At 37.1% G+C, this 17,500-nt stretch overlaps 1 protein-coding gene across 6 annotated transcripts in view; it reads right to left on the reverse strand.

Moving 5' to 3' along the window:
- The window catches only part of slc12a5a (solute carrier family 12 member 5a), a 156,910-nt gene that overhangs the window by 16,177 nt on the left and 123,233 nt on the right, over window positions 1-17,500 (reverse strand). For all 6 annotated transcript variants that reach the window (XR_014629450.1, XR_014629451.1, XM_084426432.1 and 3 more), the window contains 8 exons: window positions 10,448-10,502; window positions 9,870-10,000; window positions 6,208-6,455; window positions 5,437-5,648; window positions 2,780-2,947; window positions 1,618-1,716; window positions 444-501; window positions 1-15 (listed from right to left, as the gene is read on the reverse strand). The exon at window positions 1-15 is cut by the window's left edge and continues 160 nt beyond it. Coding sequence is in view for 4 of the 6 variants with exons in the window: in XM_084426432.1 (XP_084282558.1) it covers window positions 1-15; window positions 444-501; window positions 1,618-1,716; window positions 2,780-2,947; window positions 5,437-5,648; window positions 6,208-6,455; window positions 9,870-10,000; window positions 10,448-10,502 (986 nt within the window). In the remaining 2 variants the exon portion in view is untranslated. The remainder of the gene's footprint in view (window positions 16-443; window positions 502-1,617; window positions 1,717-2,779; window positions 2,948-5,436; window positions 5,649-6,207; window positions 6,456-9,869; window positions 10,001-10,447; window positions 10,503-17,500) is intronic.

The following is a 17,500-nucleotide window of genomic DNA, read 5'->3' on the forward strand; positions in this document are numbered from 1 at the left end:
ACGGCCTCACCAAACCTGAGATACAGTCAGCAATTCAGTTGATCAACAGTGACATTTATAATGTTACAAAAGATTCTATTTTTAAATAAATGCTGTTCTTTCGAACATCCTGTTCATCAAAGAATCCATAAAAAATGTATCAGCGTTTCCACAACAATCAGAAATGTTTCTTGAGCAGCAAATCATCATATCAGAATGATTTCTGAAGGATCATGTGACACTGAAGACTGGAGTAAGGATTCTGATCACAGGAATAAATTACATTTTTCTAGATACTCACATAGAAAACATTTTAAATCAAAATAATATTTCATAATATTACCGATTTTCCTGCATTTTTGATCAGCCGCCTTTTAAGAGCATTGCACAATCTTACCCTGTATCTTCACCTGCACTAAATCACATGACATATTTATAAGTTAAGCAGAGTGTGAATGACATACTTATCCCTCAGCACCGTTCCCTCGATGCAGGAGCCGAACAGCACCACGCTGGACATGTCTGGATACTTCGGTTAAAGAACATCCGGAGAAGATTTGTGTTTTGGACAAATATGAACTCTTATCAGCTTGTTTTGTGTGTTTTTAAACACATCATGGCCATATTCCAGGAGGACAATGTCAAGATTCAACAGACTCAAACTGTGAAAGAATGGTTGGGAGGAGCATGAAGAATCATTTTCACACATGAATGAGTCCAGACCTTAAATTCATTGAAAGTCTTTGGGATGTGCTGGAGGAGACTTTACAGAGTGCTGGACTCTTGCATTGACAATACAAGATCTTGACTAAAAGATTATGGACCTCTTGATGGAAATAACATCACAACATTTATTTCCATCAAGAGGTGCATAAATATTTGATGAACTTTGACATTGTCATCCTGGATTATGGTCATGATGTGTCTTCCTACATGATTGTTTAAGTAATGAAAAGCTACACACTCCATAAAATATGGTTAGAAAAACTGTTACCAAACAAAACATAATAATCACTGCAATAATAAGCCAATCATAGACTCTTAAAGTCCCTCTGTGGTGAAAGTCCAGCTTTTAATGTTGTTTATATGTCTATGTGGTGTTTTTAATATGCTTTAAGACAAACCATGTGTAAATTCATAAGTCGACACCATTGCTGAGTATTTTCTCCTTAAAACTGCAGCGAACCAAAGACAGTCTCAAAAACACGCTTTGAAATCGCTGGTGTTTCTGACGTCACAAACTACCTTGTAACCAATCAGATCAACGTGTGATCGTCAACCAGTGGATCTCTGAGCTGAGTGAGTGAGTGGAGGCGAGGCGCATTTGCATATTCATAGAACCACGAATACTAAATGAGGCAAGGGTGTCGAGTTACATTCAAGATATTTTAAGGCATGAAGACATTTTTTTCAAGGAAAAAACATTTAAATATGTAATTTGGGTGATCTAAGATGAGTTTTAAGGGATACAATTATTGACTACAGGGGGACTTTAAGCATTTGCCTATTTAAATCCATACAGCGACTTTTTTGGGGCCGGACAGTGTCTCATAAACTGCTCTGCAGGAGGGTGTGATATCAGACTGTGTCCACCAGGTGGAGCTCTGTATATGTGTGTGTTGATGTATGAGAAGATACAGATGATGGAGGTGGTGGTGATGGCCAGGATGGTGCCGATGGGAATGGACTTCTGGGCATCCTGCAAATCACCAGATCGGTTTGATCCAGCCATGATACCTGTTCAAAACAAGGCAGATCTTACAGTACAATGTTTTGCTTACTATACACAGTAATTCCCCATACTCCTATTTGTGTTATTTTGATGATTCGACTTTTATTCTAAAATGTAGCAAATCCAAACTTTGACTTTTCATATTACAGTAAAACTTTACAATAAGGCACAATTATTAGTTAACATTTGTTAATGCATTAAGAAACAATGAGCAATACATTTGTTACAGTATTTATTAATCTTTGTTAATGTTAGTTAATAAAAAAAACAACTGTTCATTGTCAGTTCAAGTTAGCACAGGTTCATTAAATGATATTAACAGATCCAACTTTTGATTTTAATAATGTATTAGTAAATGTTGAAATTAATATGAATTAAGATTAAAGGTGCTCTAAGTGATGTCACGCATTTTTTAGGCCAAAACATTCTTTGTCACATCCAGCAAACATCTCCTCACTATCCGCTAGCTGCCTGTCCCCTGAACACACTGTAAACAAACGCGGTCTCTGTAGACAGCCCAGGCTCCACAAACGGCAACAAAAACAAACTGGCCCAGCCTGGACCACGAAACATAACAAACAGTGTTCCTGCCAATAACCGACAAGAATGATTTGGGGGTGGGGGTTGGGGGGTTAGTGCGCGTGCACATGAAGGGGGGATGTGGGGGGTGGAGGAGAGAGAAGCATGAAGAGGGAAGTTAGCTAGAGGAGAGATGTCCTAACAACGACTAACGTTAAAATGGTATATTCTTGAGAATTTTGATATGGCCGACACACGACGAAAGAGACGATGTTCCGATGAACAAATAACAAAGAACAGGGAAAAGCTAGCCTACATTTTGTTTGACAATACTTCACCCAATCACCCAACATCGCTTAGAGCACCTTTAATAAATGCTTCAGAAGTATTTTTCATTGTTAGTTCATGTTTAACTCATGCAGTTAACTAATGTTAACCAGTGGAACCTTATTGGAAAGTGTTGCCGGACATTCTTGCAAATTCAGATCTACAAGGTTAATTTTCATAATCATAAATGACGGATGAGATCCGGCTGTGGAGAAGACTAACCTGTCACGGAGGGGAAGTAGATGCCCACCAGCATGGTAAAGAAGGAGGTGACGTCCGCCAGCACGTACCGGTTAGTGTTGGTCGGAATGGAATCGGGTTCCACCACAGCCGTTATTCCCACCTTCTCAATGAACTGACCCTTATCCATATAATTCCCAAACAGGTTATCTGGATGAAAAAAAGGAGAAAGCAAAACAAAGAGAGAGAATATGAGATCTTTTTTTCAACATTAGTATATTAGGGGCTTGTTCAAATCACTAACCCTGGATATCAGCAATAATAATAGTGATGGTTAGCATACACTGTAGTTTATTTTATTTTAAAGGGGTCATGTAATGCCATTTTTGTACAAGCTAATATGATTCTTTAGGGTCTAAATTAAAAGTCTGTAATATACTTTAATTAAAAATTCTCATTAGTATTGTAAGAAAACACTCATTTTACCTGGTCAAAAACAGCTGTTTTCAGCACGCCGTTTAAGTGCATGTGTCTTTAAATGATAATGAGCTTTGCTCACCCCGCCCCCTCTGTTCTGTGGGGCGTTTTGACACAACATACGTGGAGTGTTGCCTTGACAACAGTTGAGGGTATATTTTGGAGAGTGGCAGCGGGAGTCTCTGAGGACACTGTGCAACCGTATCAGTTTGAACCGGAGTCGTAAAACAGGACGTTTCTGAATGGTTGGTTAACGTAATGTCACTTTGATCTATCTTTGTGTGTACTGGCAGGGTAGAGTAGTGAGGTACGAACGCTATGTGTTTACTGATGTATACGTTAGTTCATTGACAGATTGATGTTACAACTAATGGTCGTGAAAAACTTTTTTTTCGGTAAATGTAGGCTTGTCAGTGATGCGTAACGTTATCTATGCAGTGTTAGGTACAACTGTCAGAGATGAAGCACTAACATTTTACTGATCTGTTTAAAAAATAAGCAGTCTGTGAGACTATGACAGTCATTAGGCACATAAACAACACATACTCAGACAGAAGCTAATACCTTTTTCAATGTTCTCGTTTATAAAGCAGTCTGGAGAGAAATGATTCGCGCAAACATGAAAGCATTGACGTTGATCGTGGGGAATATTCCCTTCGAAAACAAACTCAGCCACTGCGTCTTCAGCGGTTCGGATTTAGAAACATCAAAATGACTGTTGTGTTCCTTATTACACCCAAGAACAGAACACCACAAGCGCTTAGACGCCATTCTGCTCATAGACAGTGCTCCAGCGTATCAACAATGACGCGCGGACTATGATTGACAGCTCGCTCACGAGCGAGGTCGGGTCTGTGTTGAAACGCTGCTGTCAATCAACAATCGTGGGAGGGGCGTCCGACAGTGTGACGTCACACGGTCGAACGGCTTGATTTGAGATGGGGGAAAACATATAAGGAGATAAAAAATTTTAAAGATTTTTATCATTTTATGATGGTTGTGTCATTATATGACCCCTTTAATATCCTTCATTTAATATCCTATCTTCTGTAGGAACACTAGCGTTCAAAAGCTCTGGGATGGTAAGAGTTTTGAATGTTTTTGAAAGAAGTGTCTTCTGCTGCATTTATTTGATCAAAAAATCACAGTAAAGAATACTGTAAAATATTATTACAATTTAAAATAGCTGTTTTCTATGTGAATATATTTGAAATGTAATTTATTCCTGTGATCAAAGCTGTATTTTCAGCATCATTACTCCAGTCTTCAGTGTCACATGATCCTTCAGAAATCATTCTGATATGATGATTTGCTGCTCAAGAAACATTTATGATTATGTGTTAAAAGTTGAAAACAGTTGAGCTGTCATGTTTTTGTGGAAACTGTGATATAAATATAATATAATATAAATATATAAGTTGATTCTGTGCTAATTTGATCTTATATTTGATGTTTTTTACAATTAGCAAAAGTAGCAAATGAGAATCACTAAAATGATTAAGCATATTTTGAGACAAAGGTCTTCTTAATGATTTTCAGTTTTGTTCAAGGTAAATAAAGCAACAGTTTTTCAACAACAGAAGAATATATAAAAGTAAGGTATTTGGGGTAAAATACGCCGGGCTGTCGGGACGAACGGCACAATAATTAACATGATAATAAACAGCCGGATGACTTTCCCGTTTGTTGACATGACATGGTTAGATTCAGATGGAAAATATCATATATGAAGTTGGGTGTCCGCCTTACAGATACCTTACAGATAATCACCATATTTAAAACAAAACAGTTATATTTAAAAATATGGTATTAATCGTATATAATAAAATATAATTTATGGTCACTACTGTAAACCTATATACAATTATTATGGAATATCCTTCAATACTTTCAGAATCTTTACTTTTTATAATTAATTAATAATAATATTTTGTTTCTGTATTTTTAAAATATATTTTTATATAAACATATTTTAATGACAGTATATTGTTTATTACAGTATATTAATTATACTAAATTAATTCTTTTATTTATCAGAATAAACATAAAGTAGTACAAACTTTGCTAAAGTGATTGTTTTGAACAAGTGTTAACTTAGACTTTCTTAAAAACTTTCTTTTTTTTTAGCTAAAGTATTTGTATCAATACTGTGTGCCGTTCTTTGTGCACGGTTATGATGACATGAGTGTGTTGTGATGATGTCATTTTGTGTGTGTATTTACCGCGCAGGGTGCCACTCATAACTCCTGGGATTCCCTGCATTTCCGTGATGTTGTTACTGGAGAAATAGCTGTCGCAGGTCGCGTTCAAGAACTCGGAGTCGCAGAAAAGCCGCCAGAGTTTGGTGGTGACCGTGACGTTTTCTCTCTCGATGACCTTCGCACACACATCGAAGCCTTTCCAAACCAGAGTCCGGTTCCCCAGCACACACACACTGTGGAAATCAATTACATAGTTCAATCACATTTTTCAATCGTAAAAAAAAATTGCTTGTAAATTTAACAAAAAAAATTCAAAGAAAGACAAACGTGAAATTCTGAAGTAGAAACACTGAAAAAGTTTTTTTTTGTAAAACATACTCCAATAATCCTAATTTATAACTTTTTTTTTTTTTTTTTACAGTGCACCAGGGTTATTATTGCTAACTTAAAAACTAACTATTAAAAACATTTCTTTTAATAAACTAAAATATAAATATTAGTTGAAAAACTTAAACTAAAACTTAAAAATGTTGCCTGGGCAATAAACTAAAACAGATGAAACACTAAAATTATTAACTGGAAATAAATAAAAACTAAAACTAAAACTGAAATAAAAATAAAATGAAACCTAAATAACATATATATTTTTAAAAACGAATAAAATGACAATCACATTTAATAAAAAAATTAAAAACCGCTAATTCAAAATATGAATAAAACTATAATACAAGTAGAATAACACTGCTGTTTCTGGCATAAGTTTGGCCCTGATATGACTGTAATATCACATACGGGAAGATGGGAGGCTCGAAGGCGGTCTTGATCACTCCAGCGTAGACGGCGAGGATCGAACAGATGACACAGGCGAGGAAGACGAGCGCCAGCTTGTTCACGTACTTCACTCCCACAAACACCACCAGGGCCATGAAGCTCAGCACTAGTGTCCCGTAAACACGCATGTTGTTCAGCATGGCGGCCTCGGCCTCGGCTCCCTCCAGGCCCTCCATCTTAAAGATCGCCCCTTGTGGGACAATGTACACCTGAGATAGGAGGAGGAGAGAATCAGATACTTGGGACTGCCAGTCAACGTTCACAGATAAAAACAGCCTTACTCACTTTATGGACTTAATCTTACATTTTCTTAATCTTACGTTTATGGATGACCTGCTGTCCTCGTCGTTTCATTAAACTGCCTCTCTCAGAATAAATTACCCATAAAAAGGGTCTTTCTTCATCATTTTCTAAATGATACTCGGGTGTTTTACTAGGGATTTTAGCCTAAAGCACCAAAATATGAAACATCATGTATTTTTCAGCTAATAACATCTGAACCATGCCATGCGCCGTATGCCATTATAAATAATTTCATGTATCGTTTTTCCTCAAGTTTTTCCTAACAAAACTGGTTCAGAGCATCTTCATTTCAGTCAACATAACAGTAACCACATGGAAAATGTTTGACATCTATCTTTCTAACTAAATCGATGATGAAGACTTAATAGCTTATTTTATAAGGCTAATGTTTACAACAGAAACTGAACAGTCAAATATTTGGTATAAAGGTTAAAGGTCAGAAAATGAGTGTACAAATGATAAACACATCCCCCATCAAAAAGGTTAAACAAGAACAAGATTCAAAGAATAGCAAACAGACAAAGAGGGACAAAAGAAAGAGAGATGAGAGAGATTCACGACGACACAGGCGGTAAAACAGACTAGCGTGAGTTCAGTTCTACAAGCGCTAATTGAACTAGTCAAGCATGGAATTAATACTGCAAATGGCCCGCCATTAGTCCTTATTAGAGGCCTGACCTAAATTATATTTAAAGCCGTAAACTTTTGGGTGCATATGCTCTGTTTCACGCCTCTAAGCACAATATATTGCATTGTTCATTAAACTATTTCATACGTTTATCCTTATAAGAAGGATAAAAATGAGTAATTATTGAGGATTTTTACGAAATCTCTCAAAATCAGGCCCGGGTCATTATTCTCCCCCCAAAAAGAAAGATTTGTATTTAATTGCATTTTGCTTACAGAAACAATTTGAGGGGGAAAATATGCCATTGTCATGACATAATATGATTTATTTTTTTTGCCATTAAATAAATGCAGGGACACTACTGGAGTTTAACAGCCTTTGCTTGTTAAACCAATATGTTAATTATATTATATTTAGAGTTTTAGAAACACACATATACACACCATATCAACAACAAAATAGTTAAACAAGAATATATATATATATATATATATATATATATATATATATATTAGCATAAATATCTAAGTAAAATATAATTATATACAATTATAAAATATATTTCATAAATAACTATTTTTTGGGAGGAAATATGACCCGGACATGATCTTGACAGATTCCCAATAATTATGTAATAATTTAATTATTACGCAAAATTATGTTTTTATGTTATTATGTAAAAAAAAAAAAAAAAAAAAAAAACACGTTTCCGAATAATCTGTGATTCATTTTACAATTAAATGAAAATTTTTTTTTTTTTTTTTTTTTTTTTTTTGTGAACAGAGATTGTGTCCCTTGTGGATTCTCTTTACAGACTGTGTTATCTGCATGTAGGAAGTGACGGCACTGCAAATAAGCTTGATGAAATACACACACACACACACTGTTGTTCAGCTAGTCTCTATGGTGACCTGTTCATTTTAATAATATCTGCCGGGTTACAGAATACAGCTTTATTCGGCTTTATGTCCTTCTGAACCGTAGTCTGGATAAAACACTCTTGAATCAGCACGCCGTGGACCCGCGGATCTCAAGCATGGAGAAGATTTTCCACGGACAATGGGAGCTAAGCCGATGTTCCTCTGGAAGAGAGAATTAACCCAGAAGCGAGATAGACTCGAGCCCCCGACGAGCAATGCGAAAGAAGATCCACGAGCAGCCGAGAACACGTGCGCTAAAACACGAGGCCAGCGAGGCTCCGAGGACAGGCTAGCGCTCATCAGCGGAGCAATTAAACGCAGAGTCTGCATAATTACTTAATTACTCGCTCGAAGAGGAGGGAGGGAAAGCAGGATGAGAGATAGAGAGATAAAACGAAAGAGTGATTAACAACAACCAATAAAATAAATAAATATTTGACTACTAAGATGTCTTCATCTGGTCTTTCGCTGCCAATGATTTCCCACAATCCTGTGCGTGTATTTCATTGGTTGATTTAAAGAATAAAAGTCACTTATGATAAAATTGTTTCCTGATGCAATTGTGCCTCATGTCATTCCGAATGCATACGACTTTATTTCTCTCATGGAGTTAAAAAGGAGACGTTTAGCAGAATGTCCAGGCTGCACAAAAGAATATAGTGAGCGGTGGACGAGCTTCCAAACAGCACCATAAAAGTAGTCCATACAACAATGCTTTATATTAAGTCTTTCAAATGTTTTTTGACATTCAACTTTCTTTAGTGTGTAATGTTGCTGTTTGCAACACAGCTACGCAACTCTCACTTCGACGCTTCAAAAAGTTCATAAAGAGATTGTAAAACTAATCCTTTTATGAATTGAGCGGTTTAGTCCAAAATTTCTGAAGAGACTGGATCACTTTATATGATGAACAGATTGAATTTAGGCTTTTATTCACATATAAACATTCATCAACTCACACATCAGTTATGATAAACGGAAGCTTAAGCATGTTCACTTGACGTATGAGAACCAATGAGTTATGTTTGAGCTTCAGCAAGAACCAATGAGGTTTGTTCTCGCGCGTCAAGCTGGTTCGGTTGAGCTTCTGTTTATGTTCGCTGGTCAATGTTTATATGTGAATAAAAGCCTAAATTCAATCTGTTCATCATATAAAGCGAGTCTCTTCAGAAAATTTGGACTAAACCGCTCAATTCATTTGGATTAGTTTTACGATCTCTTTATGAACTTTTTGAAGCTTCAAAATGGTAGTTGCGTAGCTGTCAATGGAGGGACAAAGATCGATCAGATTTCATCAAAAAAAATCTTCATTTGTGTTCCGAAAGTGAAGGAAAGTCTTACGGGTTTGGAACGACATGAGGGTGAGTAAATGATAACAGAATTTTTCTTATTCATTTTTGGGTGAACTGTCCCTTTAAATAATTCCTGCCCAATTCATACGCAGAATAAAGGGGCGGGGCCTGGTTGAGTTAGTTAGTAGTGTGTTAACTGCCGGTTATGGTAAGGGGCGGGATATTTCCCAAATTTAAAGTGCTTGACCAATCACAATGCACTGCTCCAGCCGACCAATCAGAGCACATTGTGCTTTTCAGAAGGAGGGGCTTCATGGAGACAGGAACTAAACAGAGCGTTACTGACAGACTGGGAAGAGAGGAGCTGCAACAGTGGAAAATAATGAACATGAAAGCATGAAAATCTGTTCTAGCCCAAAAACAAGACTTTGTAAATGGACATAATAGGTCTTCTTTAAGACACAGACTCATAAAACACACCAGCAGGATCTCGATGCAGCCCAGGATGTACATGGCTCCAGCGTAGGTGGTGCCCAAGTAGAAGCAGATTCCCACCGCTCCACCAAACTCAGGGCCCAGAGAACGAGAGATCATGTAGTAGGAGCCGCCAGCTGTTAAAAACAGATGCATGATCACAAACAAAAAACCCACTTAGGAAACGATATTATAGGATATTAACAAAGCATTCTGGTGTTGACAGCTCGGAAAAATAGCTCAATACAACCAACAATTACAACTTCCTGTTTCTTGGGAAATATTAAGCATGCTTATCGTGAGGCTTTTAGCACTATAGGGATAATAGCAGCCTATCGCTGATGAACATCGGATGGGGAACCAAACCTGGCAATTTCACCTCACCTCTGTTCTCCTCCAATCAAGAGATGAGATCAAGGGGGTCATTAGGACAGGCCACGCTCATCGAGTTATGAATACATAAATACAGCTTTGAGGATTTTGCTGTCTGGTCATTGCTCGGAGTTGTTGTTGCTACGGTGACCGCTTCCTGTTTCCAAGGCGACCCACATGCACATGTTAAGCTCGAGCAGGAGCTCGCTTACCTGGCACTACGCCGTTTGTGGCGATGGCACTCATGGAGATAGCAGTGAGCATCGTCTAGAATAAAACACACAGAAGGACAGAAAAGCACGGATGATTAGTTGACATTAAAACAGATTGAAAAGAACAATATGCTTAATCAGTATAACAACAACACCAAACACCAACAAGGATATCATTCTGATACAACAAAATGATGCAATGCATCATAGTTTCGGAAATTTTGACACGATTCGGTGTGATGTGAAGATTGTGTAAAAAAAATGACAAGAAAAGATTGAGTCGAGATAGTGTCCTCACCTGTAAAAACAAACAAACATTCTGATTCATGAGCAAATGATTCCTATGAACTGGTTCTGTTAAGTGAATCATTCAAAAAGACTCACAGAAGTAAATCGTTTGACTCAGTTTGATGAATCCTTGGATAATCAACATCTCTGAACTGTAGTTTATTATTATGGAATAAGACAAAATGATAGATAGAATGACAGATAGATAAAATGATAGACAGACAGACGGATGGATAGATAGATAGATAGATGACAGACAGAAAGACTATAGATAGATAGACAGACAGACAGATAGATAGATAGATAGATAGATAGATAGATAGATAGACAAACAAACAGACAGACAGACAGACAGACAGACAGACAGAAAGACTATAGATGATAGATAGATAGATAGATAGATAGATAGATAGATAGATAGATAGATAGATAGACAGATAGATAGATAGATAGACAGACAGACAGACAGACAGAAAGACTATAGATGATAGATAGATAGACATATAGATAGATAGATAGACAGACAGACAGACAGACAGACAGACAGACAGACAGACAGAAAGACTATAGATGATAGATAGATAGATAGATAGATAGACAGACAGACAGACAGACAGACAGACAGACAGACAGAAAGACTATAGATGATAGATAGATAGACAGATAGATAGACAAACAGACAGACAGACAGGCAGACAGAAAGACTATAGATGATAGATAGATAGACAGATAGATAGATAGATAGATAGATAGATAGACAGACAGACAGAAAGACTATAGATGATAGATAGATAGACAGATAGTTAGACAGACAGAAAGACTATAGATATATAGATAGATAGATAGATAGATAGATAGATAGATAGATAGATAGATAGATAGATAGATAGATAGATAGATAGTCTTCTAAACGAGGAAGGTGTTTAGTATTGATGGATAGTTGTGTCAGATCACCTTGATTAAAGCAATTTAGTAGAACTGAAAGTACCAGAATAAATCTGATCTCGTTTGAAACCTCTTCTGTCTCCTCTACGCTGCGCTGCAATTGTAAAACGTCCCGGAGATTAAAGCCGTCTTTAAATCAGCACCGAACTGTCTCCAAAAATGCAAATGTGTCTATTTTGGAAGAAAAGGGTACGAGCTGATGCTGTCAGACTGAGAGGAAAACAGCAGGACCCTGATGCTTCTTTAGAAAGTGACACAGAACACACAGACAGAAGCAAAATGAGTGTTTGAATCGATATATATATATATATATATATATAGAGAGAGAGAGAGAGAGAGAGAGAGAGAGAGAGAGAGAGAGAGAGAGAAAGAGAGAGAGAGAGAGAGAGAGAGAGAGAGAGAGAGAGAGAGAGAGAGAGAGAGAGAGAGAGAGAGAGAGAGAGAGAGAGAGAGAGATTACTTCAATTGCTATGTGGAAGAATCGTTTTCAGATGAACCTGCTCATCATTATTTGCCTGAAAACACCATTGAACCATTTTAAAATCACTAAGTCTCGTGGCTGATTGTTTATAGAAAGTGCGAACATACGGCACTGATACGAGCTGCTCTTCACATTCATTCATAGCTCTATACTCTTACCGTATACCAATAATGCTCTCATTTTTGTATTTCTCTAAATTAATTTGAGACAAAGTTGATACTTGAATGAAACATAAATGACAGAGCGAAAAATTTTCTGATAGTAGCTGCCGTTCATTAGGCTTTAATCAGTGTATAATCACTCAGCAGTTTTCTTTTTCCTTCACTGAGACTCATGTGAGATCTGGTCCATTTCCACCCACACAAAAACAAGTCCAATGGCAATTCAGAAACACTCGTCATATCAGAACTCCATATGCTAATCACATGCTGGTTGCAGCTTCTGATTGGACGATGCAGGGCACCGGCTGTTTGAACCAGTTTTCCCAGCCAATCACGCCATCTGCCTTCAGCGGAGTGAGCCAATAATACTGAAACAGATATCATGACAACCAACCCAAAGATTTAGAGGAAATAACAGTGAACACAAATAGAATAATGATAGAATAGTGTGATGACGAAGCTGAATTTTCATCATTACTCCAGTCTTCAGTGTCACATGATCCTTCAGAAATCATTCTAATATGATAATTAGCATTTATATGAAATCTTTTGTAACATTATAAAATATTACCTGTCACTTTTGATTACTTTGATGCATCCTAGTATAAATATAAATATAAAAAATAAAAATATCCCTCTCCACAAACAAAGAGAAAGAAATCTTACCGAGCCCAAACTTTTGAACGCTAGTGTACACAAGCTCAAATGATTTATTTGTCAGTAAGTATCTTAATTCAAGGTATGCGTCTCCTCACTGTTACTCAGCAACAGAGTGCCGGCGATATTTGGGCCCCTGGAGAGGATGAATTTACATAATCAAATGACACATCAGAAACTGAATTTAATACAGCCAAGCTCAGCAGACAGAACTGCAGTAAATGGAGGGGAAAAAGTGCATCTTCCGTTTGCACAAAGATCTGATCTCAAGCAACACGCAAGCTTATAATGGTATACTTATAATCAACATTTCTCTTGCTTTGCCCGCCATATTGGAGCTTGAGCAATGCATTCTGGGATTGACTTCTCTGCGAATGATACATGTCATGCTGCCTTGAGTTCGGCCAATTCTCGTTGTCTCTGATTTAAGTGTTGATTTAATTACATCTACATCACCGAATACACAACACACACACACACAAGTGAAAACAATTAATATTCATGTATTAATATATTCCTATGAATAATCTGATTATTCAACAGAATCTTTCCCAGCTGTCTCAACCCATAAATAACCGAAGCGCTGTCTGTCATCCGCCTGTCAGTGTTTCTGCGCCTGCCGACTATGTGAAAGTGGATCTATGCTGTTGTTTGTGTCCTTTAATGATTCATTACTGCATTTCTAATGTCTTCAGTCTCCATCTCTGTGATGTATGAAAGAAGCAGCGTTCTCTCCTCCTCTCCATCTGTTGCCATGAGAGACCGAACGCAATGAAAAGCAAGCGATGGGCGTCTGGCAATGAGCTGGTAATTTCAGATGACATTGATAGCGTCTCGCTACTTCTAAATATGATGCATGTAAACACTCATTCAAAAAGCACAGGCGGATGTTGAGGTGACGCTCACACCACCCTGATGGTGCAGACGGGCAGATCAATCACACATGCACATTTTCCTTGGAAAGTCATTGAGATGCTCCAGATGAGGACAGGCGAAAGGCATCAAGACACACAGTCTCACCTGCAGAACATCTCAGAGGCCGGTTTAACCTCGTTTTGAAGGATTCTCTAATGCCTTCATTATCTTTGAGTGTCTCTGATGACTGTGGCTTTTCACATAATTTGGCCTGTTGCCTTTTATATCACATAGGGTGAATCTCACTCAAGCATGTCCCAATGCACCCCCAAATCAAAGGAAGTGGAATCATCGTTAACGGAAACTAGTAAAAACATTTTGTTAAAAAAAAAAAAAAAAAGATTAAATAAAATTTTAGATGAAAAATGTACCCTAAATAAAAATTCTGAACTGAAATAAGTTGAAGAATTAAAATCACTGTAACTGAACTAATAATAAAATTAAAACTATGTATTTAGAAATATAATACATAATAAGAATGGCAAACCAAATTACTACAAAATAAAGTAATTAAATTAAAAACTGAAAATATAAAAATAAAAGCAATTTTTTTTTATAAAACTAAAATGAAAAAGTAACTAATTAATTACTATATGAATTATGTTTTGCATAACAAAAACAAAGCCTAATTTTAAGACTATCAAGATGTTTTGAACTGACATTTTCATGAAAATTAAGCCCCTTTTCATCAAATTTTAAGCGGCTGCATTATTTAATTTGTGATTAAATTATTTAACCAGTGATTATATTATTTAATTTGAAATATATATGTATACATCATGCTAGCATTTACTTTTTTTTTTTACTTTCATTTTATGATAATCTAACGAGAGCCCTGAGAATAATAGGAAAGCCTCAAAAGTAAAACATCTGGACATCTGCAATGACAACTGGGAGCAAATGTGCTTAATTGTCATGAAAATAAAGCAATGCAAACAAATTTGAATAGTCAGTTTTATCTGTGCTTTCTTATTCTGTGTCCTTCAAACATACTTGAGGCAGTCAAATCCTTCAAAACAAGGCTTAAAACGTCACTAGAGCAACTAGACAGACACCAGAAAAGAAAGATGGCCTTTCAGTCAGCTTATTAGACATCATCAGGAAACACTGTTCATGTCAGCACACACAGTGTGTACTCCTAAAAACCCAGCAGCTTCTCTATGTTTAGCATCACCTGTTGCTGGATGACATCTAGGCGAGCTGCTATTAGCTTCAGTGTTTTTGTCTGAAAGCACCTGTGTGCTTTTTAAAGGGCCCCTATTATGGATTTTTGAAAATGACCTTTCATGTGGTGTGTAACATAGCTCTAAGTGAATGAAAACATCCTGCAAAGTTTTAAATCGGAAAGTGCACCGTATATAAAGTTATTGTCTTTCAAAAGAAAGAGTCGACTCTGAGTCAGTAGGCGCGTTTCCATTACAGATTTGTGCAAAACTTTTGCGATTTTTTCCTAAATGTCGACAAAAAACTATTTCGAAATGACGTTTCCATTAACCGATGTTATGCGACTAAAACTTCATAACCATGGCAACGGACGTTGGTAGGTTTCCCAGCCACTGCACTAGCTATTATTATTAATCGAAGGAGATGTATGTGTGTTTTCAAAGCATTAATGGTAAGGAACGACCCTTGTGAGCGGTACATATGAGGTGTTTCTGAGTGTTTCTCCCTCATATCTGCTTCGAGGTCTTGATTGTGGCATTTATTTGAGGTTTAGAATCCATTATTCCCGTAATTCTTTTGTCTTTTATGAATTTAATAAAGAACTCTGTCTCGTATTCTGTCCAAACACACCGTTGTCCTCTACGTCAGGTGACCTGCAAATGCGCAAAAACTGTTTCCATTGCAGTTTTGCGAAATATTTCTTTTTCGAATTGCCTGAAAAACCACCTCATGCGAGCGTAAAAACCTTTTTGCGATAAATGCGAGTTTTTGCGAAATTGACGTGTTTCCATTGGTCGTGTTTTTAAATCGCAATTTCAATTTGCGCAATTTGAAGGGGAATGGAAACGCGGCTAATGAAATGAATCGTTTTTCGAACGAGTCATAAGTCGTTTCGTTGTGACGTCAAGACGAAACATTAGCATATTGCCCGGCCACTTATTTCGCGCGCAGAGTAATCAGAGCAGAGTAGCTCGCGGAAAGGAGGATTTAGAGAGATTGATTCGTCTGACGAGTCGTTTGAGAATCATTGAAAATGTGGTGATGAGCAAATGTATATTATGAGGAAATGAAACCTTTGATGCATGTAAACCTGTTGTAGGAGACTCTAAAACAACATTAGGAAACTTTAAAATAGCATAATAGGGGCACTTTAAATGGATGCATCGTGTTGCTGAAATCTCTGTTTGGTGGACTAAACTCCAACAAGTGGCAGAAGAGTTTTCTACAAACGGCGGGAGAGGTTTTCCTGATGGATCCAAACTGGTAGATGCTGCTTTCTTTATAGGGATAAAAACAAGTGCTGCTTACCATTTTCTTAACAGCATGTGCAACCTGATGCATTACAACTATAAATGCAGATAAAACAGTAGTACGCTTCAGCACATTGCTTGTTTAATACAGCATATGGTGTCCAGTTATCATTTCTGAGATTAAAATGCTATTTTTCGATGAAAAAAATTCTTCAGTCTGATCAAATAATAATTTTAAGGTCACTGACCACAGTTAGTGATCTGCTGTCATAGCTGAGCATATATTGGCAATTTTAATCCGGTTCACACTTCGAGAGAAGTTTTGTAGTATGCAGATCCAGAGCATGTCTATGTGCAAGAGAGAGAAAGAGAGATGAGAAAGAAAAGAATGAGACTCCTGAGCTCTTGATAAAAATAGCACTTCCACGGGCGCTGGAGAATCTAGGTTGCACGCGCAAACATAAAAATCACATACTAATGAGCATGGACACTGAAGTGAAACGCACATATGAGCCGGTGAAGGCTGATGAAAGAGATGCATGTTCATCAGCGAGTCCTTGAGAATGTGGGACATGCAAATTCAGAATCACTGAAAATGAACATCAGATGATATCTTAGGATATGTCTACATTAATCTGGATGCATTTGAAAACGGCGTTCACGTTTCAGAACACGCCGGAAAATGCTAAAGCTCACGCTACTCACTAAATGGTGCATTCAGGTTGCACTCAATCGCTACTCCATGTGTGGTCTTAAAGCACAATTACCCTTACGTTTGCCACAGGAGTACATTTTCTGTCATCTTTGCAGGAATGTAATGTAACAATGGTACAAAGTTTGTTTCAATTTTTTTTTACCTTTACAACATTGAACTGAATTTTTGCAAAAACAAAAAACAAAATTCCAGTTCTGATTCTGCTTACTGATTCCTAGTTTCAATTCCAATCATAAAAAAAAAAAAAGATGTCAGACTTCAGTTTGTTTGGATGATGTGAACATTTTCGGCAGAAGTGAGCCTCAATTGATGACGTATGATTTGATTAAACTGTGTGTTTGTGCTTGTTCTCACTCACGTTCCCAACTGCAAGCGCGTACATCAAAATTTGTATTTTAGCAGAAATGGACTCCCTCTTTCTTTGGAACATTTGCAGTACATTTGCGGTAGAGAGACGCATGTGCCATTATGTACAGT

The sequence above is a fragment of the Rutilus rutilus genome (assembly GCF_951802725.1).
Source record: "Rutilus rutilus genome assembly, chromosome: 12".
Classification (NCBI taxonomy): domain Eukaryota; kingdom Metazoa; phylum Chordata; class Actinopteri; order Cypriniformes; family Leuciscidae; genus Rutilus; species Rutilus rutilus.